General features: G+C 45.5%; 1 protein-coding gene across 2 annotated transcripts in view; it reads right to left on the bottom strand.

Moving 5' to 3' along the window:
* The window catches only part of TSHZ2 (teashirt zinc finger homeobox 2), an 863,437-nt gene that overhangs the window by 105,242 nt on the left and 733,936 nt on the right, over positions 1-24,259 (bottom strand). The window contains exon 1 of one of the 2 annotated variants that reach the window (XM_075845414.1): positions 13,873-14,235. The exons of the other annotated variant lie outside the window; for it this stretch is intronic. Coding sequence (XP_075701529.1) covers positions 13,873-13,912 — 40 coding nt within the window. The 5' untranslated portion in view covers positions 13,913-14,235. Of the gene's footprint in view, positions 1-13,872; positions 14,236-24,259 lie in introns of those variants that run through there. 2 annotated transcript variants of the gene reach the window in all.

Raw genomic sequence — 24,259 nt, 5'->3', positions numbered from 1 at the left:
GGGACTGTATACCCCATGGACTCTGGAGGATATCAGACTTGGCCTGTGATTCGGACCTCGAAACTATGCAAACGGTGACTCCTAGTAAAGGTGCTAGTATTCTTAGGCCCTGTTCACACTCAGTTCTTTTGGCACTGATTTCACAGAGGAAACCGCGGCAAAAATCGCCTCCCATTGATTTTAATGGGAGGTGGAGGCATTTTATTCCCCGCTGGCAGGAGAAAAACGCTTGCGGTTAAAAGAACAGTCATGCCCCGTCTTTGGGCATTTTCATCTCTGACCTCCCATTGACATCAATGGCAGGCAGAGAAAGCGTTTTTCGCTGCGTTTTTTTGCCCGCGGCGCTCAATGGTCGCGGCCGAAAAACGCAGCAAACGGCGTGAAGACAGCTCAAAATCTGCCTCAAAATTCCAGACGGAATTTTTCTGCCTGCAAAAAAACTCAGTGTGAACAGGGCCTAAAGGTGCTAGTATTTGGAGTATTTTGCAGGCGGAAAAATCTGCCCCAAAATTCCTTAAGGAATTTTGAGGCAGATTTTGACCTGGCGGCAGAACACTTGCTGTGTTTTTTTTTGGCAGCGGCCATTGCAAGCGGCGGGCAAAAAAAAACGCAGCGAAAACCGCTTTCTCTGCCTCCCTGTTAATGCAAAGTCACAGACAGAAACGCCTGAAAAAAGGGCATGACACTTGCGGGGAAAAAATGCCTCTGCCTCCCGCTGAAATTAATGGGAGGCGTTGTTGAACATTTTTGGCGCGGTTTCCGTGTCAAATACAGCGCCAAAAAACTCAGTGTGAACATACCCTTACAAGCCTCGTCATTACATCATGTATCTAAGTGAATTGTGCAACCTCGACAATAAATATACAGTGACCTTCCATTAATCCGGCATTTACAGGCCCTGCCCGATGCTGGATCCTCAGATAGACGGGTTCTAGGAGATCCCAGGTCCGGCTCTGTTCACATCATGTAAGGTCCTACGAGCATACGTCAGCCATAGAGTCCTAATGTGAGAAAACCCTACACCACGCAGCATACGGTTTTTATCTATATGCCGCTGTATCGAAAAAGCGCGGTCTACTACAAAAAAGGAAATCGCACGTCCACTTCCAAGGTGTGGCACAAGGACAATTTTATGGCACATGCCGGGTCTTATGGAGACGTTTGATGATGGCGCCGGGAGCTTTCCCAGCACATACACCGAACGTGGTGCTCAAACGTGAACACGGCCTTATCTTGCAGTCCTATGTAAGGAGAAACAAGAAGCAGCCAGGATGTCGCCATTATAGGATGCTGGGCTGTAGATATACAGGAGGTTTGTGTTTGTAGTGTTTATATATATTTATCATTCTTTATTTCTACTTTTAGATCATAACTGAGGTTTTACATTATTATTAGAAGCTGAATTCTACAAAAAGATATTATTTTTATGACACTTTCGTATTTTTTATAGATTATATCACATATTTATAGACTTACAATATCGTATCAAAATGTATCATTTCCCCAAACGTTACCCACTAGGTATAGGATATGTGGGGGGGGGGGGGGGGGGGGTCGTAAAAAAGTCTTGGCTGTTTTTTTTTCTTTTCTTTTTTCCCCATTTCCGCAGCCAAAATTTTGACAAAATACACTTTCCCGTTAAATAGGCCTTTAGGGAGAGGGGGATTCGCAGCCAAAATACTCCTTGTAATTTTCTCGGTCTCTGGAGCGCAGTAAAGATATTTGCCGGTAGGTAACAAGCACTCAGGAAAAGATAGAATACGCCATTCTTTTTCATTAAAACCACTTCTATTTAGAAAAATAGAAACAGATTTTTTTTTTCCCTGCAAACGATCACATTTTGCAGCACACAAATTACCGCTGTACAGAGAGCGAAGGTAATTAAGTGACATTTCACATTTCCTGTCGGGCGCTTAACCTCTTCATTGCCAGCCCCACAGTTCCTGCCCCCTTCTGGGATAATATCGAGAAAAAAAAAGACGAAACAATGGGGCATTAACTTACCAGCGGAACGCTGACACTTATTATCTGTACGGTTTTATTTGCCAATATCCTGCTCGATTTCAAGTTCATAGGGGAAAAAAAACAAAAAAAAAAAAACGTACCCACCTACTCCAACCAATTCTTGCCCCCTTGGGTTTTGAGGTTTAGGGAAAAGGAGCAAAGCTAAGGTTGCATTATGTTTATGGCCAAAATTACCGCCATTGCTCTTTGTATTCAATGGAGACCAAGCAAGACCAAACTCCGCCCCCTCAGCTAAGTCCACACCCTGCTGGCACACTAGAGAAACACTTTCTGTTCCATTAAAGTGTAGCTAAACGTTTGACAAACTTCTGACATGTAATAGTGGCAGAAGTTTGGATTGGTGGGGGTCCGAGCCCTGAGACTCCCACTAATCGCTAGAACGAAGCAGCTGAAGGTCTCGTGTGAGCGCTCGGCCGCTTCGCGTCTGTTCGACTTTTTCCGGAAAGCCGATGTATCGGAGGACGGGCTCATAGACTTTATTTCCGGAAAAAGCCGAACAGACACGAAGCGGCCGAGCGCTCACATGAGACCTTCAGCTGCTTCGTTCTAGCGATTGGTGGGGGTCTCCCTGCTCGTACCCCCACCAATCCAAACTTCTGACATGTCACTATGACATGTCAGAAGTTTGTCAAAGTATAAATAAATCACTAACCTAAATGTACCCAAAAAAGGCACCATAGTAAATTACAACAAGTCTCTCAAACAATTACAAACGACAAAAAAACGAAAAAAAGAATTAAAAAAAATTATAACTGCGCGAATGCCGAAACCAAAAAACTATTCTAACGTCAAAAATGCATTTACGTGCACACACGTCATTGTTAGACGAGTGGTGATGTATCTCAGAGGAGAGACACAGTGAGGCTGAGAAGGTCACCACAATACTACGGAGCGGGTCAAGATCTGACCAATCATCCAATATGGCCACGTAATGACTATGACCCAATGAGAGATTAATGGTTGATGGGCCCTGATGGCGTCATGGATGCTTAGAATACACATGAAGATGCCGAAAACGACCAGTGAATTCACCTGTGATAAGTCACATCATCTCCTCCTGGATCCAGACAAGTTGAAAATAAGGTCTGCGCGATTGTACCGATAATTACCCCAATCAACAATGGCCGACAACATCAGTCATCATGGGTGAAGTTCCTCCCGCCTACCCAAAATTTTGTGAGATATTAACAGAAGTGGGAACATGTTACTGCTCGGTGGTGGATTACTGGCGGCCGTTTCACGTAAAAGGGGTTTTAATTATATAGGATCTGAAAATTCAGCAAACCGTGTAATAAAGTGACAAACAATGACGAAAACAAATAAATATTCAACCTTCTGTGATCCCAGACCTTGTAAATATTTTAGATTCACGGTTTACAAAAGTGGATACAGGGCTGAGCGGCACCGTGCCCTAATGCAGCATGATGCGTTTTACGAGCTATTGGTTGTGAAATCCTTTAATTGATGATAAGTGTATGTTTGTGTAAGGAACCGAGAGGTGTCTCATGTGATGATCAGACGTACAATTATTTCATCATGGTACCGCGATGGGCACCACACCGGGGCCAGCTACACAGCTTCAGTCTCCCAGGGGGCAGGACTCAGGACGAAGGGTAACCAGCAGTGTTGTCTAATTGTGACTTGATTAAACTTATCACTTGTCTGCAGTTTTGATATTCAGGTTTAGTGTCTATCTCCATTTTACGTCTCCACCTTGATACAATTCGTGACACTTAGGGAGATTGACAAGTGTGACCGGACTACTCCAATCTTGGGGCAGAATTGTTGCAACAGATCTCTTCTTATAGACGGCTGACTCATGTAATAAGCGATCAACATAATTTTATATATTAAGAATAACCAGAGAGTGAACTTCTAAACACAGCAGAGCCACAATGCTGACCACATCCTGGATATGTAAAGCAGATCTCTGCTCAAAAATCTAACCTTGGCTTGGCTGAGGAGCTCCCATGATCTCAGAGGTCTTTGAGGTCTTTGTCAGATGATCTAGCTAAGAAACAGCAGCCATTTTGAGTAGCTATGAAGCTATAACTGAGTCACAGGGTCACAGACCATTTATGAGCAGGAAAACTCCACAACAAATCATGAAGACACACAAGTCCTGACCATGAAAGGAAACAACAACATCCCAGTTATCACTATACAATGATACTGTGGTAGTGAAATCAATGGTACTTTCAGAGTGGTGGCTTTCTGGACATAGATGATGATGAAAACCTCCGACCAATGCCAACACGGTGCCCGGGATTAGCATTAAGGGTCTTTTTTTTTCCCCAGACAATAAAGGCAATAAGGCTAAACTGCAATACCAGGCACAGCCCATGGACAAGAGTGGCATGGTTTCTACGAACAAAAAGCCTAAATCCTGGACAACCCCATTATCTGAAGACACTTGGCGACTTGGAAACTGAAGTTACCAACAAGAATCTTCTGGAATCCGATGCCATTCGCCATATACAATTGCAAAAATTTATATTAATTAATTTTTCCTTATCGGGTTTAGTTGCCATCTTATTATACTGACGGGACATGCATGCCCAACGCCAGCGGACTTAAGTCAGATCCCTGGCGCTATTTACAGACATGGTTTGGAGCTTCAGTGTTTGATAAATGGGAGGTGTAGTCCACGTAACATTTAATCTAAGCTCCTGTATAAACTGAAGGATCGACATGGTCTCAGAGTGATCCCTCACATTTCAGCACTGATTAGTCAAGAGCTTGATGATGATGACTGACTGATCGGGACAAGTTACAATGAAGAGCGCCCCAACTGCAAACACTCTGATAACAGGATTCAACTCTGTAAGGTCACCAGTGAAGTTCTGCAGAGGAAATATCTAATGTCCCTGATCAACGCCGTCAACTTCTAATGACAAGAACCTCACACAAGATCCTTAGTCCTTGGGCAACCTCATACATTACCCACAACTATTACTAGTTATCAGCCCATACGTAACCTCTGCTCTGCCCAGGAACCTCCTCTCTGCCCAGGAACCTCCTCTCTGCCCAGGACCCCCCTCTCTGCCCAGGACCCCCCTCTCTGCCCAGGACCCCCCTCTCTGCCCCTGTTTCCCATCGCTGGAATTCTCTTCCTCAAACTCAACTCTTCCAAAACCGAAGTAAGGTCACCCCCCCCCCAAAAAAAACACCAACCATGCCCCATTACTACTCAAATGTATTAGGCTACAATTATTCACTCATACCTCACCTCTTGTATCTCCTCTTATAGATTGTAAGCTTCTATGGTTCGGACCCTTACACCTCGCCCCTATTCCTTATAGTTATTTCGGGGGGCCTCCGTGATAGCCATGTGCCTTTGCCGGTATTAGACCTGTTTGCAGACCCTGCTGGATTTCCATCTAATGTATGTGGGGCCTCTAAGACAATTCTTCTGACGTCTCCTTTCACAGTAAACACAAGAATTAAACGGGTTCAGTCCTACAGATCCCCCTAGATAAGCAGTGCCATAGGTGCGTGGCAGCCACTTATCCCATTTGCTCTATAACAATTATGGATTTGGGGTGTTTAGGTCCAGATTTCGTGTTTCCTGCAGCTGTGAGATCAGGACAGAGCTCTACCGCTATCATTGGGTTTCTTTGCTCTCGGATTACAGACATCAGGTCAGTTTGTTGCTCGGAGGACACAAGGTTGAGATTGTAAAGATTTGTTAACACAACGAGATTATCGGGATTATGAGCAATGGTCGGGTGCGGACACACATTGCGGCCCCTGTCCGGTCGATATGCGGGATTACCACAAATCAGCGAGGTTTTCAAATGACAATGATTTTAACGGAAAAGTTCCTATTTTTAGCCCCAGGATTAAAACAATACTTTAATTCGCTAGCAGCAAGCAGAGTTTTTAAAACGGGTTAAGTTGTAACAAAAAAGGTATTAGAAAGTTGAATAATTCTGCGTTATATAATGGCTGGGTATACACGCGCAGGCTTCAGATCGGTATCTGGATGGTTGGTCCGAGTTGGTGGATTGTACTGACATATCTTGCTAGGATTGAACCAATCTTTAGGGATAAATTCCCATCTTGTTGTCATAATGGATCAGTCTTCCAGATCGCCCTTTACACGTCACGATCTGCCTAGGACCTGGGGACTGCGGTGATGGAGACTGCCTAGGTGCAGACTGCCTAGGTGCTGGGGACTGCCTAGGTGCTGGGGACTGCCTAGGTACAGAATGCCTAGGTGCTGGGGAATGCGGTGGTGGAGAATGCCTAGGTGCTGGGGACTGCGGTGGTGCAGACTGCCTAGGTGCTGGGGAATGCGGCGGTGGAGAATGCCTAGGTGATGGGGACTGCGGCGGTGGAAACTGCCTAGGTGCTGGGGAATGCGGCGGTGGAGACTGCCTAGATGCTGGGGAATGCGGCGGTGGAGAATGCCTAGGTGCTGGGGAATGCGGCGGTGGAGACTGCCTAGGTACAGAATGCCTAGGTGCTGGGGAATGCGGTGGTGGAGACTGCCTAGGTGCTAGGGAATGTGGCGGCGGAGAGTGCCTAGGTGCTGGGGACTGCGGCGGCGGAGACTGCCTAGGTGCTGGGGACTGCGGCGGCGGAGACTGCCTAGGTGCTGGGGACTGCGGCGGCGGAGACTGCCTAGGTGCTGGGGACTGCGGCGGCAGAGACTGCCTAGGTGCTGGGGACTGCGGCGGCAGAGACTGCCTAGGTGCTGGGGATTGCGGCGGCAGAGACTGCCTAGGTGCTGGGGACTGCGGCGGCAGAGACTGCCTAGGTGCTGGGGACTGCGGCGGCAGAGACTGCCTAGGTGCTGGGGACTGCGGCGGCAGAGACTGCCTAGGTGCTGGGGACTGCGGCGGCAGAGACTGCCTAGGTGCTGGGGACTGCGGCGGCAGAGACTGCCTAGGTGCTGGGGACTGCGGCGGCAGAGACTGCCTAGGTGCTGGGGACTGCAGCGGTGGGGGACTGCGGTGGTGGAGACTGCCTAGGTGCTGGGAATGCGGTGGTGGAGATTGCCTAGGTGCTGGGGACTGCGGCGGTGGGGACTGACTAGGTGCTGGGGACTGACTAGGTGCTGGGGACTGACTAGGTGCTGGGGACTGACTAGGTGCTGGGGACTGACTAGGTGCTGGGGACTGACTAGGTGCTGGGGACTGACTAGGTGCTGGGGACTGACTAGGTGCTGGGGACTGACTAGGTGCTGGGGACTGACTAGGTGCTGGGGACTGACTAGGTGCTGGGGACTGACTAGGTGCTGGGGAATGCACCAGTTGTAGGGACACACACACCTTTAATGATTCAATAAAAGCAATTTGATTCATTGTAAACTTTGGTCCAGCAAAGCAGAAACCGTTTTATCAGTAAAGAAAAAAAACTAGTCGGAAATATTTTTTTTAAACCCCGCAGCCAATGGTTGTTATTTTATCCACACTTCTCATACACCAGCAGATATTTTTATACGTCTGTCACACGACTGAGAGCTGAAATAGTTGTGTCTAAATTAGACCATTTCTTCCCCAAAGAAAAAATAATAATAATTCTCCAAAAATATAAAACACGCATGAAATTTTTCAAGAACGGCGTCCGAGTAAAATTCATGGTTTGATCCACGGTCCCTGGTATTCAGAACTGCTAAGCCCCCCCCCCCTTTCCCGGCTTCTTTTTGGGGTGATTTGTACTGTTGAGGTCTGATCTTTACAGGACTTTAGTTTTAATCGGATGATTTTTGTTGTGCAGCGTTTACATGATCACGGAAGTAATGATATAATCGGGGCGCACACATGATATAATCGGGGCGCACACATGATATAATCGGGGCGCACACATGATGGAGCCAGGACTAATAGTGCAGGTCAAAAGTAAATCCAAAATCTATAGAAAATCGTGTCATCCGTACTTTATGTAAAACCTTTTTACAGACAATTTGTATTAAATTAGTTTCCATTGCAGTAAATAAGGGATACAAATAAAAGAAATTTTAAAAAAAAAGATATACAAATAAAGGTTACAAAAAAAAAACACAAAAAAAACAATTACAATAAGAATAAAAAAAATATATATATAATTTTAATTAATTTGTTTTGTATTTTAAACGCCTAAAATAAAATAAAGCTAATAATCCTGGGGGGTGAGCGGACGGACGGACGGGGGGTGACATGTTGGTGCCCGGTCAGCGTGCATGTTCTGCAGCTATGACGTGACGGTACATCCGGTTCTGTAGGTGACATCTCGCGCTGCGGCTCTATCCTCCCTCGTCTCGGCCCTGTGATTCCCGGTGCCGATTATAAAACGTGTCGCCCCCTCCCCCTCCTCTGTAAATTGTTACTTTCTGATACAATATTTTGGTTATTAATCTTCGCTCGTCTAAACAGAGAATTTCTGCGCCCATCAATTCGCTCATGTGGAAAATTTAAAAAACTGATTCTAAACACCAAGGTTACCGGCAAACAAACGCAGCATAAATTAATAGCGAGGGGTGAAGTCGGCGAGGAGAAGCCATTAGCAGCGACAGATGAAGTTATTTTTGTATCTTCTCACATCCTTTATTTAAGGGTTGGTTCCTGTGTGATGCCAGTGTGAAGCCGGGCAGCCGTCCAGAGCAGGAAACCATCCCGTACTACAGGGGCACAGATCTGCCACACTGAACGCTGTATGGGGGGCATGTGTTAGGGGGGCACACCTCTTATATGAATCGTTCGTTCCTCCACAAGAGGTGCCCCCCCATCCCCGTCCAATAATTGGGGGCCTGAGGGGACGTTCTATTTATTACTGTTCTACCAGAAGTGTCAATATATTTATTATAGGTGGAGATTCAGCAACAATGTATCAGTTCTGTGTTTTTATTCAGTAACGAAAAGATACAAATAAAATAATAATATTTTCTTCATATTTTCAGATTGTTTTTATAATACCCCAAAAAGGAAAGAAAAATAATATATAAAAATAAATAATCTGGAAGTATGACTAGTGTGTGGATGCATGTGTATATTGTGTGTGTGTGTATATTGTGTATAGTGTGTGTGTGTGTGTATATTGTGTATAGTGTGTGTAGATTGTGTATAGTGTGTGTGTGTGTGTGTGTATATAAAATATATTATATACACACATATCTGAGTAGAACGTTATTTATGAACACATCTCTCAACATTCACATGTTTGTGTATACTGTAAATCTGCACATATATATATATATATATATACACACACACACACACATATACATACGTAGACATCTCTCCATAGTCATATATGTATGTGTATAATTTATATATATATAATTTGTGTAACTGGAGATAGATATACATATACACATACACATATATATATATACACACACACACACACTTATATATGTACGTGTGTCTATTTTTGTGTATGATATATATATATATAAAACGCGTGAGTATAACTGGATGTATATACACGCCTCGCTCTCTCTCTCTCTATATCCATATATAATGGAGAATAACTAACTGTACGGGAGTATAATATATATATTTATTTCTTGCTATCTACACCTCTCTCTATGTATATATTTTATATAATGACGCTTACAGAACCTCATGGACCCTCACGGCGTGGCGTTGGCGGTATAATGACACCGGGAATGCAATAAATACACCGGACTGGCTTGTCTCTACATTAACCCATTACCTGCCAGTGTACGGGAATGTGGCATATGTTAGGCTCACCCCCCCTAGAAGGAGCGGACGACTGTATTAAGATCGCTCCGGCGTAGCTGCGTCTCGGGAGGACGGTTAGACATCTATCATTTACTAATCCGGGGTAAGTGGCCTCCCGGCTTCTCTAAAGTGTCCGGCCGTACAATTCATAATCTGACTAAGAGGGTTAATACTCGGCCCCCCGATACCAAAGATGGAGAATCAATAGACGACTTAAAACAAATCTCCTGAGCCGTCTCCTTCAATCAGACGAGATTCAGCCACTAGACTTGTGATTAGCATCATGTGCAGATACAGCCCCTCAGTGCCCCCCACTCAATGTAAGATTGGGGGGGGGGGGGGTCGTAAAGTAAAGAGCATCAACCCCCCCCCCCCAAGTAATGATCGGAGGTCTCCAGCCCTGACCTCCCCCTGATCCTGAGACACGAGCGTCTGCGAGGTATAAGAGGGGGGTCTTCCCGAGACCACACGAACCTCCTCTAAGATTAGATCCGACAGCTGCGACTACGAGACGTTTTCTGACCCATTTTTAGAAGATAATTTTCCATTTTTGTTGCAATATTATTTTATAATCACGATTCAATCTGAGGATCGGGACGCAGCGCTGGTCGTGAAGGGAAACGCCGGCGTCACGAGTATCAATCAGGGCACGGACGGGACACTTGGCCCATTTTAAGACGATCATGTGAAAATAAAAAAAATATGAAAGATCTTTAACAAAAAAAAAAATATACAAAAATCAACGTCGAAAAAGAGTAAAAAAAAAAAATAAAAAATAAAAAAATAAAAAATAAAAAAATAAAATAAAATTCGACAGATAATCCGTGGTCCAGGCCTGTGGTCCCGCGTGGCCTCCATCTTCCCAGGGGCGGCTCGGCTCTTGCCCCACATATATAATTACCCTGGACGTGTCTGTACACAACCCCAGGAGATTTCTGCCCTCGGGGAAGACGTGATATAATTACGTAACCTCCTCCGGCGCACGGCGAACGTTCCGTAACTCAAACTGGCTAAATTATAATCGTTACTGTAAAAAAATCACCGGTTACATTTTAGTGACTTTATAATGAAGCCACCGAGCGTCCGTCTATAAACGCTTCACGCCAATCACGTGCGGCCATGACGGTAAGCGCCTACGGACAGGTTACAGTTCGCAGTTCTGCCTCCAAATACCGTCCAACGTTCTATACATCGCTGACCACCCACAAGAGCGCAGAACCAACGCGACATCACCGTATAAAACCGCCAACCGTAACCAGGCAACGACCATCAGAAAATTATAATGGCGTAACTGTGATTTATCGGTCAACGTGGCGCGGATTGTGGGGTCTTCTATAAGACGAGGTCGATCACAAATCAGAGAAACATTAAACTGAACTTGCGACACTCGGAATCCACCGTGTAGTAAACAAACACACGGAAACGGCTCCGCAGCTCTGACAAATCCCTTCAGGAAATTACGGGGGGGGGGGGGGCATAGTTACCCACAAATACAATGGCACCAGAGCCTGCAGCACGCTGCCCATTAACGACTGCGGGTAATTAAACCGCACACACGCAGACCACAATGCAGGTAACGGCGAGGCCTCCATGACCTCCCCGGGCAGACGCCGCACCCCCGGACGACAGACCCTCGGCAGGGAAGGGGTTAATACAGAATTCTCCCCCGGACAGAAAGTTGTCCCCTCTCTACCCCCCCCCCCCTCTTCCTTAGAAATGGCTCATGAAATATTCACAGCGTGCGCGCGGTGATTTTAGCGGTGCGGTGTTTGCATCTTTTTACTTCAGAGGAATAAAACTCGCCCCCCGCGTGAATATATTTGCATGCGTTTGTGTAATCCTGAAATTATCGGCTTTAGTTGGTCCTTACGTCACCGCAAACAGAGCTCAGGAGAGGCGGCGGCGGCTACGAGGGAACGTTCCATATTAACCTATTAAACGTGACATATCTGTGCGGCAAAAAGGACACAAAATAAACGGACAGCGAGCGGAGGAGGCACCGGCCGCCATTAAGACTAAATACAGCGGCGCGGTCACCTCAGTGCAGACAATATACGGACGTTCCGGCGCTGACCCTCAGGACGTGGCGGCGTCGCCTCCTCACTTCTTACTGGAAACCTTTCCATTACTCATTAATCAAATGACAAACTCGTCTCCTCTACGCGGCCGCCCCGGGAATTTCATGTGTAACCAAGTTAACGACGCGAATGCCCAATTAACCTTTGGTTTTTTTTGCCCTCCCCCATCCAAATATTCCCCCACCCCACACACAAACCTATAGTAAATAGCTGAATCAGATCTACCCATAAAAATGCCAACAAATACTAGCGGAGGGTCAGGATCTGCGGTGCCCGTCCGCCCTCTTGTTGCTGTACAGCTTTGTATGGAAATATCAAGAGGGCACCGACATGGGCACAAACCAGGCGGGCAAATCGGCCGAGATAAAGGAAAAACAAAAAATCCAGTTGTTACTGAGCAACGTCCTGAGATGAGCGAGAGCCCGGCCGGTCCTGCACCCACGTCTGCCCATCCTCCGACAGAACGAGCACCGGATAACGCAGCTTTTGTTGTGCGATTAATGAGGGTGACGCGACTCCCGATAATTAAGACCCAACCAGATTTTAAACCAAAGGGACTAGAACGATTCTCAGGTTGTGGCCACTACAATCGGCGCAGGCAAAGTTTTACTAGCCAAAAACTTCCAACAAGACCCCCGAGCTCTGGTGGCCGCAGGGTAGGGGAGGGGTGGGTTTTCGGGCTTGTTGATGTTTTTCTAGATTATTTATAATGTCGCTGCGTTGAATATACGTTATTGTAGCGGAGTCACAGAATCTCGTCCCTGCTTTAATTAACCCCTTAGTATTCAGCACATCCGATTAGTAATGGAGCTGTAGTTTAACCCCCCCCCCCCCTCAGCTCGAGATTTGACCCCGGAAATTTCAGTAGTTAACAAATCTGTGTGAGATGCCGGGTCCAACGCAAACCATCATGGCAGCCGTAACCGGAGTAGATCATGGCGTTCCCATATACGACCAGGCCGGAGCCTCACGAGGACGGGACAGTCCCCGGCAGTGAAAACAAAAAAAATCCCCAAAAGTGGCACCAAGGAAATGTTAAGATTCATCGGTTTCCAAACTCTTACATGAAATTCACTGGACACAAAAGACCCCGACACGAAGCAGCAACAACACAACCGTGCGTGTGACGGGATCCAGGGGCAGCGCCCGCGTCACCGCCTCTACCGTAACCATGGAAAATTATTTATTGATCGACATCAAGAATAAAGACATCAAAGCGACCACATGACAGGCGATCAATCACGTGTCACATCCAAGACGGCAATCATCTGGAAAAGCCCGATCCTACCAGAGGGTGCGGCGGGCACAACACACAACTTATACCCAGGACGAGAGCACAAATGTAAGAACAGTGCAGAGGGGAACCGTGCCGGCTCTGCTACATCTGTCATGTAGGAAACCTGGAAGTAATGGCAATAAAGCAGTGACATCCAGACAGTGCCCGGGTGACAGCAGCCACATCCAGGCAGTGCCCGGGTGACAGCAGCCACATCCAGGCAGTGCCCGGGTGACAGCAGCCACATCCAGGCAGTGCCCGGGTGACAGCAGCCACATCCAGGCAGTGCCCGGGTGACAGCAGCCACATCCAGGCAGTGCCCGGGTGACAGCAGCCACATCCAGGCAGTGCCCGGGTGACAGCAGCCCATCCAGGCAGTGCCCGGGTGACAGCAGCCCATCCAGGCAGTGCCCGGGTGACAGCAGCCCATCCAGGCAGTGCCCGGGTGACAGCAGCTCATCCAGGCAGTGCCCGGGTGACAGCAGCCCATCCAGGCAGTGCCCGGGTGACAGCAGCCCATCCAGGCAGTGCCCGGGTGACAGCAGCCCATCCAGGCAGTGCCCAGGTGACAGCAGCCCATCCAGGCAGTGCCCAGGTGACAGCAGTTCATCCAGGCAGTGCCCAGGTGACAGCAGCACATCCAGGCAGTGCACAGGTGACAGCAGTTCATCCAGGCAGTGCCCAGGTGACAGCAGCCCATCCAGGCAGTGCCCAGGTGACAGCAGCCCCCCCTGTACAAAGTTATAAAGTTGCAAAGTCTTGTGAGAAAGTTCCCGGAGAGGAGGGGGTGACAGGACCGGGGGACACATCTCTCCGCTCTTACCTGCTGCCCGTTTTGGTGCCTGCTGCTTCCTCCTGGGCATCTCTCCCTCCTCCTGGGCTTCTCACTTCTTCTTCTTAATCCAGGTCACAACAAAAACATGAGAAATAAAGAGGAAGAAGGAATGAAGCGGCGGCGGCAGAAGTGTCGGCGGCCGGGGGTCTCCTCCGCTGTAATCATCCAGGGTCTACTGCAGGGGGTGACACAGGAGAGCGCTAGCGAGGGGAGGGGGCCCCGCTCCCGGGGTATGAGCGCTGCTGGGGGTGCTCGGGCACTGCTGCTCTCGTCTGATGCCAGCCCGGAGTGAGCTGGGCAGGGAGGAGGAGGCGGCGGCACAGGCGGCGGGGGGGAGGCGATGCCGCGATCATCCATCTACTCAACAAACTGATCCAAACTCCTCCCCCCGCGACCTGACGACAGGAGGGGGAGGTACGCGGCTCCCCTGCTGCTCCGGCACTGCACGGGTTACTACCTGCCGCCACTCATTAACCCCAACCTGACCGAGACCCCCCCCCCTGTCCGGGGTCATGAGGAGGTCAAGTCCGGATAGTAGCGGGAGATAACGGGTTAAAGATCCGACACCTGCAGGACTGGACGAGGGGGGGCGACAATTACCGCCCCCTCCGACCATTAACTTCTTAGCTGCTGGTGGTTAAAGGGGCAGAAGCCGCCTGATCGCAGCGATTTTTGTTCTGCGAGGAATTAAAGTAAATTCTAAGATAAAAGTCGCCTAATTGGACAATTTTGACCATTTCCTCTGACAATTACACGCGGACGATTGTGCGTAATTGCCTGCAACAGACCATCGCTCTGGTCGGATTTTGCACAAATTTTTTTTCTTATTTAAACTCTCGCCCGGTTCTATTAGTCTGACACAATGGTCGGTCGTAGTTTTGATCGGACGTATTCCGATGTGTATGGCAGCTTAACAGAACGATAGTTCTTAACGAGAGAGATAGATAGATAGATAGATAGATAGATAGATAGATAGATAGATAGATAGATAGATAGATAGATAGATAGATAGATAGATAGATAGATAGATAGATAGATAGATAGATAGATATGAGATAGATAGATAGATATGAGATAGATAGATAGATAGATAGATAGATAGATAGATAGATAGATAGATAGATAGATAGATAGATAGATAGATAGATAGATAGAGATAGATGATAGATGGATAGATAGATATGAGATAGATGGATAGATAGATAGATAGATAGATAGATAGATAGATAGATAGATAGATAGATAGATAGATAGATAGATAGATAGATATGAGAGAGATAGATAGATAGATAGATATGAGATAGATAGATAGATAGATATGAGATAGATAGATAGATAGATAGATAGATAGATAGATAGATATGAGAGAGATAGATAGATAGATAGATAGATATGAGATAGATAGATAGATAGATGATAGATAGATGATAGATAGATAGATAGATAGATAGATAGATAGATAGATAGATAGATAGATAGATAGATAGATAGATAGATAGATAGATATGAGATAGATAGATAGATAGATAGATAGATAGATAGATAGATAGATAGATAGATAGATAGATAGATAGATAGATAGATAGATAGATATGAGAGAGATAGATAGATAGATAGATATGAGATAGATAGATAGATAGATATGAGATAGATAGATAGATAGATAGATAGATAGATAGATAGATATGAGAGAGATAGATAGATAGATAGATAGATATGAGATAGATAGATAGATAGATGATAGATAGATGATAGATAGATAGATAGATAGATAGATAGATAGATAGATAGATAGATAGATAGATAGATAGATAGATAGATAGATATGAGATAGATAGATAGATAGATAGATAGATAGATAGATAGATAGATAGATAGATATGAGAGAGATAGATAGATAGATAGATAGATAGATATGAGATAGATAGATAGAATATTTTGCAGCGTTTTTCTCAATGTTGGGGATGGCGACGTCTCCTCTGAAAAACGCAGCAATTTGCGTCCACTTTCCGCAGCAGGAATTGACATGCTGCGATACGAAAAATACGCGCTGCAGGGGAATTTCTGCCCTGAATTTTACGTGGCGTGCGGATGAGATTTCTTAGATCTCATCACTTTGCTGCTACTGTATTCCGCTGCGTGTGGACGAGCCCCTGTTGGGGGTCAGTTTTTGCGGATCAGACTCGCCCACTGAAGTCTCTGGGTGCGTGAGAGAAACAGACCGCACAGGGACGACATCTGTGCTCGCCGCTCTTCACGCATCAGTTGCTAAATAAAAAATAAATAAAAAGCAAAACCAGGAAGTGCCGGAAGAGGAAAAACACGGACAAGAAAAACGGAAGACACACGGAAACCGCCTTGACGCAACAGTCATATACATGAAACACGGCCCGTTTTTTTGTGGACATAAATTGGACACGCTGGTGTGAATTAGGTCTTAGTCTGTAAATAAACTGATGTGTTATAACCCTCGCTGCCTCAAGGTGGCAGTGTGAGTGAAGAGGGCAGAATTGCAGGGGGAGGAGCAGGACTCCGCACGGTATAGAATGACCCCCGCTATATTCCTAGATATCCCGGCAGCGAGAACCCTGTGTATGTGTGATGTTCCACGTAATGATGACTGATTGTATAAACACTATGATAAATGACTGTTACACTGTAACATACAGCAGGTGGTGATGTGTCTGTGACTATGACTGTGCTGCCTGTCGTCACAGGAGTCAATCTGGCCTCATGAATTGTACAATTAACACTTACACTGCCAGATATGAACCTTCACATTATACAATGAAACCGTGACTATATCAGAACGTATAGCAGAGTATGGGCCGAGCATGAGAATCCGCTGACAAGTGTCAGGTGGCAGGGACTGGCAGCAAAATGCATAGAATGTGTTTATGGTGTGCGGGCGGAGACTTGTAGAAGTGTTTATGGTGTGTGGGCGGAGACTTGTAGAAGGGTTTATGGTGTGTGGGCGGAGACTTGTAGAAGGGTTTATGGTGTGTGGGCGGAGACTTGTAGAAGTGTTTATGGTGTGTGGGCGGAGACTTGTAGAAGTGTTTATGGTGTGTGGGCGGAGACTTGTAGAAGGGTTTATGGTGTGTGGGCGGAGACTTGTAGAAGGGTCTATGGTGTGTGGGCGGAGACTTGTAGAAGTTTTTATGGTGTGTGGGCGGAGACTTGTAGAAGTGTTTATGAAGTGTGGGCGGAGACTTGTTGAATGTGTTTATGAAGTGTGGGCGGAGACTTGTTGATGTGTTTATGGTGTGTGTACGGAGACTTGTAGAATGTGTTTATGATGTGTGGGCGGAGACTTGTAGAAGTGTTTATGAAGTGTGGGCGGAGACTTGTTGAATGTGTTTATGAAGTGTGGGCGGAGACTTGTTGAATGTGTTTATGAAGTGTGGGCGGAGACTTGTAGAATGTGTTTATGATGTGTGGGCGGAGACTTGTAGAAGTGTTTATGAAGTGTGGGCGGAGACTTGTTGAATGTGTTTATGAAGTGTGGGCGGAGACTTGTTGAATGTGTTTATGAAGTGTGGGCGGAGACTTGTTGAATGTGTTTATGAAGTGTGGGCGGAAACTTGTTGAATGTGTTTATGAAGTGTGGGTGGAGACTTGTAGAAGGGTTTATGGTGTGTGGGCGGAGACTTGTAGAAGGGTTTATGGTGTGTGGGCGGAGACTTGTAGAATGTGTTTATGGTGTGTGGGCGGAGACTTGTAGAAGGGTTTATGGTGTGTGGGCGGAGACTTGTAGAAGGGTTTATGGTGTGCGGGCGGAGACTTGTAGAAGGGTCTATGGTGTGCGGGCGGAGACTTGTAGAAGTGTTTATGGTGTGTGGGCGGAGACTTGTTGAATGTGTTTATGAAGTGTGGGCGGAGACTTGTAGAAGGGTCTATGGTGTGTGGGCGGAGACTTGTAGAATGTGTTTATGATGTGTGGGCGGAGACTTGTAGAAGTGTTTATGAAGTGTGGGCGGAGACTTGTTGAATGTGTTTATGAAGTGTGGGCGGAGACTTGTAGAATGTGTTTATGTTGTGTGGGCGGAGACTTGTAGAATGTGTTTATGGTGTGTGGGCGGAGACTTGTAGAATGTGTTTATGGTGAGTGGACGGAGACTTGTAGAATGTTTTTATGAAGTGTGGGCGGAGACTTGTAGAATGTGTTTATGGTGTGTGGGCGGAGGCTTGTAGAATGTGCTTATCGTGTGTGGGCGGAGACTTGTAGAATGTGTTTATGGTGTGTGGGCGGAGACTTGTTGAATGTGTTTATGAAGTGTGGGCGGAGACTTGTAGAATGTGTTTATGGTGTGTGGGCGGAGACTTGTAGAATGTGTTTATGAAGTGTGGGCGGAGACTTGTAGAATGTGTTTATGAAGTGTGGGCAGAGACTTGTAGAATGTGTTTATGATGTGTGGGCGGAGACTTGTAGAATGTTCATGGTGTGTGGGCGGAGAATTGTAGTATGTGTCTATTATATGCACTTGCATGTAGGTTTAACTTTGCACCATTTGTGCTGAGCGATCAGCAGTGACTCCAGCTTGGTTACATTGTCTATTAGAGTCTGAGATAGTCTGAACTCCACCTTTTTCATCAGATGCTTAGAAGACTATCCTACCTCTATGCTTTACAGTGCAGCTATGCTCAATCTTGGCCACTGGGGCCTGGAAGTGCAGGTGGCATGTTTTACAAGGTACCATTAGCCCTTAACCGGCATAGTTAGTGATGAAAGCAGATCGTCCCAAGCAAACAGTGGTTAACACCCAGGATCTGCTACCAGTGTACGGGACCAAGATGACGCAAAAAAATCCTCAAATGCACCATCAGATTATAATCACTATAAGCAGCCACTAAGTCTGAAATCTGTAGCCTTTAATAGTGCTGGAGCGTTATATAAGAGGAGCGGCTGATATCAGTCACACATATGATGTAATGTCTCTGGAGGACATAATAGTGCTGGAGTGATATAAGAGGAGCGGCTGATATCAGTCACACATATGATGTAATGTCTCTGGAGGACATAATAGTGCTGGAGTGTTATAACAGGAGCGGCTGATATCAGTCACATATATGAGGTAATGTCTCTGGAGGATATAATAGTACTGGAGTGTTATAAGAGGAGCGGCTGATATCAGTCACACATATGATGTAATGTCTCTGGAGGATATAATAGTACTGGAGTGATATAAGAGGAGCTGCTGATATCAGTCACACATATGATGTAATGTCTCTGGAGGATATAATAGTGCTGGAGTGTTATAAGAGGAGCGGCTGATATCAGTCACATATGATGCAATGTCTCTGGAGGATATAATAGTGCTGGAGTGTTATAAGAGGAGCGGCTGATATCAGTCACACATATGATGTAATGTCTCTGGAGGATATAATAGTACTGGAGTGATATAAGAGGAGCGGCTGATATCAGTCACATATGATGTAATGTCTCTGGAGGATATAATAGTGCTGGAGTGTTATAAGAGGAGCGGCTGATATCAGTCACACATATGATGTAATGTCTCTGGAGGATATAATAGTGCTGGAGTGTTATAAGAGGAGCGGCTGATATCAGTCACATATGATGTAATGTCTCTGGAGGATATAATAGTACTGGAGTGATATAAGAGGAGCGGCTGATATCAGTCACACATATGATGTAATGTCTCTGGAGGATATAATAGTACTGGAGTGATATAAGAGGAGCGGCTGATATCAGTCACACATATGATGTAATGTCTCTGGAGGATATAATAGTACTGGAGTGATATAAGAGGAGCTGCTGATATCAGTCACACATATGATGTAATGTCTCTGGAGGATATAATAGTACTGGAGTGATATAAGAGGAGCTGCTGATATCAGTCACACATATGATGTAATGTCTCTGGAGGATATAATAGTGCTGGAGTGTTATAAGAGGAGCGGCTGATATCAGTCACATATGATGTAATGTCTCTGGAGGATATAATAATACTGTAGTCTTAGAAGAGGAGCGGCTGATATCAGTCACATATGATGTAATGTCTCTGGAGGATATAAGGCTGGGTTCACACGTGGCGGAATTTCACTTAAATTCCGCTGCGGACACTCCGCAGCGTTAATCCGCAGTGGAGCCGTTTCTCCATTGACTTCCACTTTAATTTAGTAGTGTTCGTTTAGACGATGCGTAAAATTCCGCTGCGGAGCATAGGCTGCGGAGCGGAATTTGGTGTCCGCAGCATGCTCTGTCTGTTGCGGAGCAGTGGCGGACTCATGGCGGAATTTCTCCATTGACTTCAATGGAGATTCTAATTTCCGCAATGAAGTCCGCAGCTGTCATGCACATGTTATGTGTGCTGCGGATGCGTCTTGCTTTTTTAACTTGACATTTCTTCATTCTGGCTGGACCTATGTATCTCTAGGTCTACAGCCAGACTGAGGAAGTCAATGGGGCTCCCGTAATGACGGGAGCGTTGCTAGGAGACGTCTGTAAATAGTCACTGTCCAGGGTGCTGAAAGAGTTAAGCGATCGGCAGTAACTGTTTCTGCACCCGGGACAGTGACTACCGATCCCAATATACAGCAAACTGTCAAAAAAATATAAGTTCATACTTACCGAGAACTCCCTGCTTCTGTCTCCAGTCCGGCCTCCCAGGATGACGTTTCAGTCTAAGTGACGGCTGCAGCCAATCACAGGCTGCAGCGGTCACATGGACTGCCGCGTCATCCAGGGAGGTAGGGCTGGATGCCGAAAGAGGGACGCGTCACCAAGACAACGGCCTGTAAGTATGAAATGCGTTTACTTTCACTAGGGATAGTGCTGTCCCTTCTCTCTATCCTGCACTGATAGAGAGAAGGGAAGCACTTTTTCCGCAGTCCGCAGCAGCTAGTCCGCATCAATTTTCTGCACATTTTGGGCAGATCCGCAGCCGTAATCCGCAACCCGGATTAGGTGCGGCATTGATGCGGACAGCTGCGGAGGAAATCCGCCATGTCTGGCCGTGCCCTTATAGTGCTGGAGTGTTATAAGAGGAGCGGCTGATATCAGTCACATATGATGTAATGTCTCTGGAGGATATAATAGTGCTGGAGTGATATAAGAGGAGCGGCTGATATCAGTCACATATATGATGTAATGTCTCTGGAGGATATAATAGTGCTGGAGTGTTATAAGAGGAGCGGCTGATATCAGTCACATATGATGTAATGTCTCTGGAGGATATAATAGTGCTGGAGTGTTCTAAGAGGAGCGGCTGATATCAGTCACACATATGATGTAATGTCTCTGGAGGATATAATAGTGCTGGAGTGTTATAAGAGGAGCGGCTGATATCAGTCACACATATGATGTAATGCCTCTGGAGGATATAATAGTGCTGGAGTGTTATAGGAAGAGCGGCTGATATCAGTCACACATATGTTGTAATGTCTCTGGGGGATATAATAGTGCTGGAGTGTTATAAGAGGAGCGGCTGATATCTTTCACACATATGATGTAATGTCTCTGGAGGATATAATAGTACTGGAGTGTTATAAGAGGAGCGGCTGATATCAGTCACACATATGATGTAATGTCTCTGGAGGATATAATAGTGCTGGAGTGTTATAAGAGGAGAGGCTGATATCTTTCACACATATGATGTAATGTCTCTGGAGGATATAATAGTGCTGGAGTGTTATAAGAGGAGCGGCTGATATCAGTCACACATATGATGTAATGCCTCTGGAGGATATAATAGTGCTGGAGTGTTATAGGAAGAGCGGCTGATATCAGTCACACATACGATGTAATGTCTCTGGAGGATATAATAGTGCTGGAGTGTTATAAGAGGAGCGGCTGATATCTTTCCCACATATGATGTAATGTCTCTGGAGGATATAATAGTGCTGGAGTGATATAAGAGGAGCGGCTGATATCAGTCACATATGATGTAATGTCTCTGGAGGATATAATAGTCCTGGAGTGTTATAAGAGCAGCGGCTGATATCAGTCACATATGATGTAATGTCTCTGGAGGATATAATAGTACTGGAGTGTTATAAGGAGCGGCTGATATCAGTCACATATGATGCAATGTCTCTGGAGGATATAATAGTGCTGGAGTGTTATAAGAGGAGCGGCTGATATCAGTCACACATATGATGTAATGTCTCTGGAGGATATAATAGTACTGGAGTGTTATAAGAGGAACGGCTGATATCAGTCACATATGATGTAATGTCTCTTTAGGATATAATAGTACTGGAGTGTTATAAGAGGAGCAGCTGATATCAGTCACACATATGATGTAATGTCTCTGGAGGATATAATAGTGCTGTTTATAAGAGGAGCGGCTGATATCAGTCACATATGATGCAATGTCTCTGGAGGATATAATAGTGCTGGAGTGTTATAAGAGGAGCGGCTGATATCAGTCACATATGATGTAATGTCTCTGGAGGATATAATAGTGCTGGAGTGTTATAAGATGAGCGGCTAATATCAGTCACATATGATGTAATGTCTCTGGAGGATATAATAGTACTGGAGTGTTATAAGAGGAGTGGCTGATATCAGTCACATATTATGTAATGTCTCTGGAGGATATAATAATACTGTAGTGTTATAAGCGGAGCGGCTGATATCAGTCACATATGATGTAATGTCTCTGGAGGATATAATAGTACTGGAGTGTTTCTAAGAGGAGTGGCTGATATCAGTCACACATATCATGTAATGTCTCTGGAGGATATAATAGTGCTGGAGTGTTATAAGAGAAGCGGCTAATATCAGTCACACATATGATGTAATGTCTCTGGGGGATATACTAGTGCTGGAGTGTTATAAGATAAGCGGCTGATATCAGTCACACATGTGATGTAATATCTCTGGAGGATATAATAGTACTGGAGTGTTATAAGAGGAGCGGCTGATATCAGTCTCACATATGATATGTCTCTGAGGATATAATAATACTGTAGTGTTAGAAGAGGAGCGGTTGATATCAGTCACATATGATGTAATGTCTCTGGAGGATATAATAGTGCTGGAATGTTATAAGAGGAGCGGCTGATATCAGTCACATATGATGTAATGTCTCTGGAGGATATAATAGTGCTGGAGTGTTACAAGAGGAGCGGCTGATATCAGTCACATATGATGTAATGTCTCTGGAGGATATAATAGTCCTGGAGTGTTATAAGAGCAGCGGCTGATATCAGTCACATATGATGTAATGTCTCTGGAGGATATAATAGTGCTGGAGTGTTACAAGAGGAGCGGCTGATATCAGTCACACATATGATGTAATGTCTCTGGAGGATATAATAGTGCTGGAGTGTTATAAGAGGAGCGGCTGATATCTTTCACACATATGATGTAATGTCTCTGGAGGATATAATAGTGCTGGAGTGATATAAGAGGAGCGGCTGATATCAGTCACACATATGATGTAATGTCTCTGGAGGATATAATAGTACTGGAGTGATATAAGAGGAGCGGCTGATATCAGTCACACATACGATGTAATGTCTCTGGAGGATATAATAGTGCTGGAGTGATATAAGAGGAGCGGCTGATATCAGTCACATATGATGTAATGTCTCTGGAGGATATAATAGTCCTGGAGTGTTATAAGAGCAGCGGCTGATATCAGTCACATATGATGTAATGTCTCTGGAGGATATAATAGTACTGGAGTGTTATAAGAGGAGCGGCTGATATCAGTTACATATGATGTAATGTCTGGAGGATATAATAGTGCTGGAGTGATATAAGAGGAGCGGCTGATATCAGTCACACATGATGTAATGTCTCTGGAGGATATAATAGTGCTGGAGTGTTCTAAGAGGAGCAGCTGATATCAGTCACACATGATGTAATGTCTCTGGAGGATATAATAGTGCTGGAGTGTTATAAGAGGAGCGGCTGATATCAGTCACACATATGATGTAATGTCTCTGGAGAATATAATAGTGCTGGAGTGTTATAAGAGGAGCGGCTGATATCAGTCACACATATGATGTAATGTCTCTGGAGGATAGAATAGTACTGGAGTGTTATAAGAGGAGCGGCTGATATCAGTCACATATGATGTAATGTCTCTGGAGGATATAATAGTACTGGAGTGTTATAAGAGGAGCGGCTGATATCAGTCTCACATATGATGTAATGTCTCTGGGGGATATAATAGTGCTGGAGTGTTATAAGAGGAACGGCTGATATCAGTCACATATGATGTAATGTCTCAGGAGGATATAATAGTACTGTAGTGTTATAAGAGGAGCGGCTGATATCAGTCACACATATGATGTAATGTCTCTGGAGGATATAATAGTGCTGGAGTGTTATAAGAGGAGCGGATGATATCAGTCACACATATGATGTAATGTCTCTGGAGGATATAATAGTACTGGAGTG

Source organism: Rhinoderma darwinii, chromosome 13, assembly GCF_050947455.1.
Source record: "Rhinoderma darwinii isolate aRhiDar2 chromosome 13, aRhiDar2.hap1, whole genome shotgun sequence".
Taxonomy (NCBI): domain Eukaryota; kingdom Metazoa; phylum Chordata; class Amphibia; order Anura; family Rhinodermatidae; genus Rhinoderma; species Rhinoderma darwinii.
Note: the sequence above shows the minus strand (reverse complement) of the source record. Positions and strands in the feature narration are given on the sequence as shown.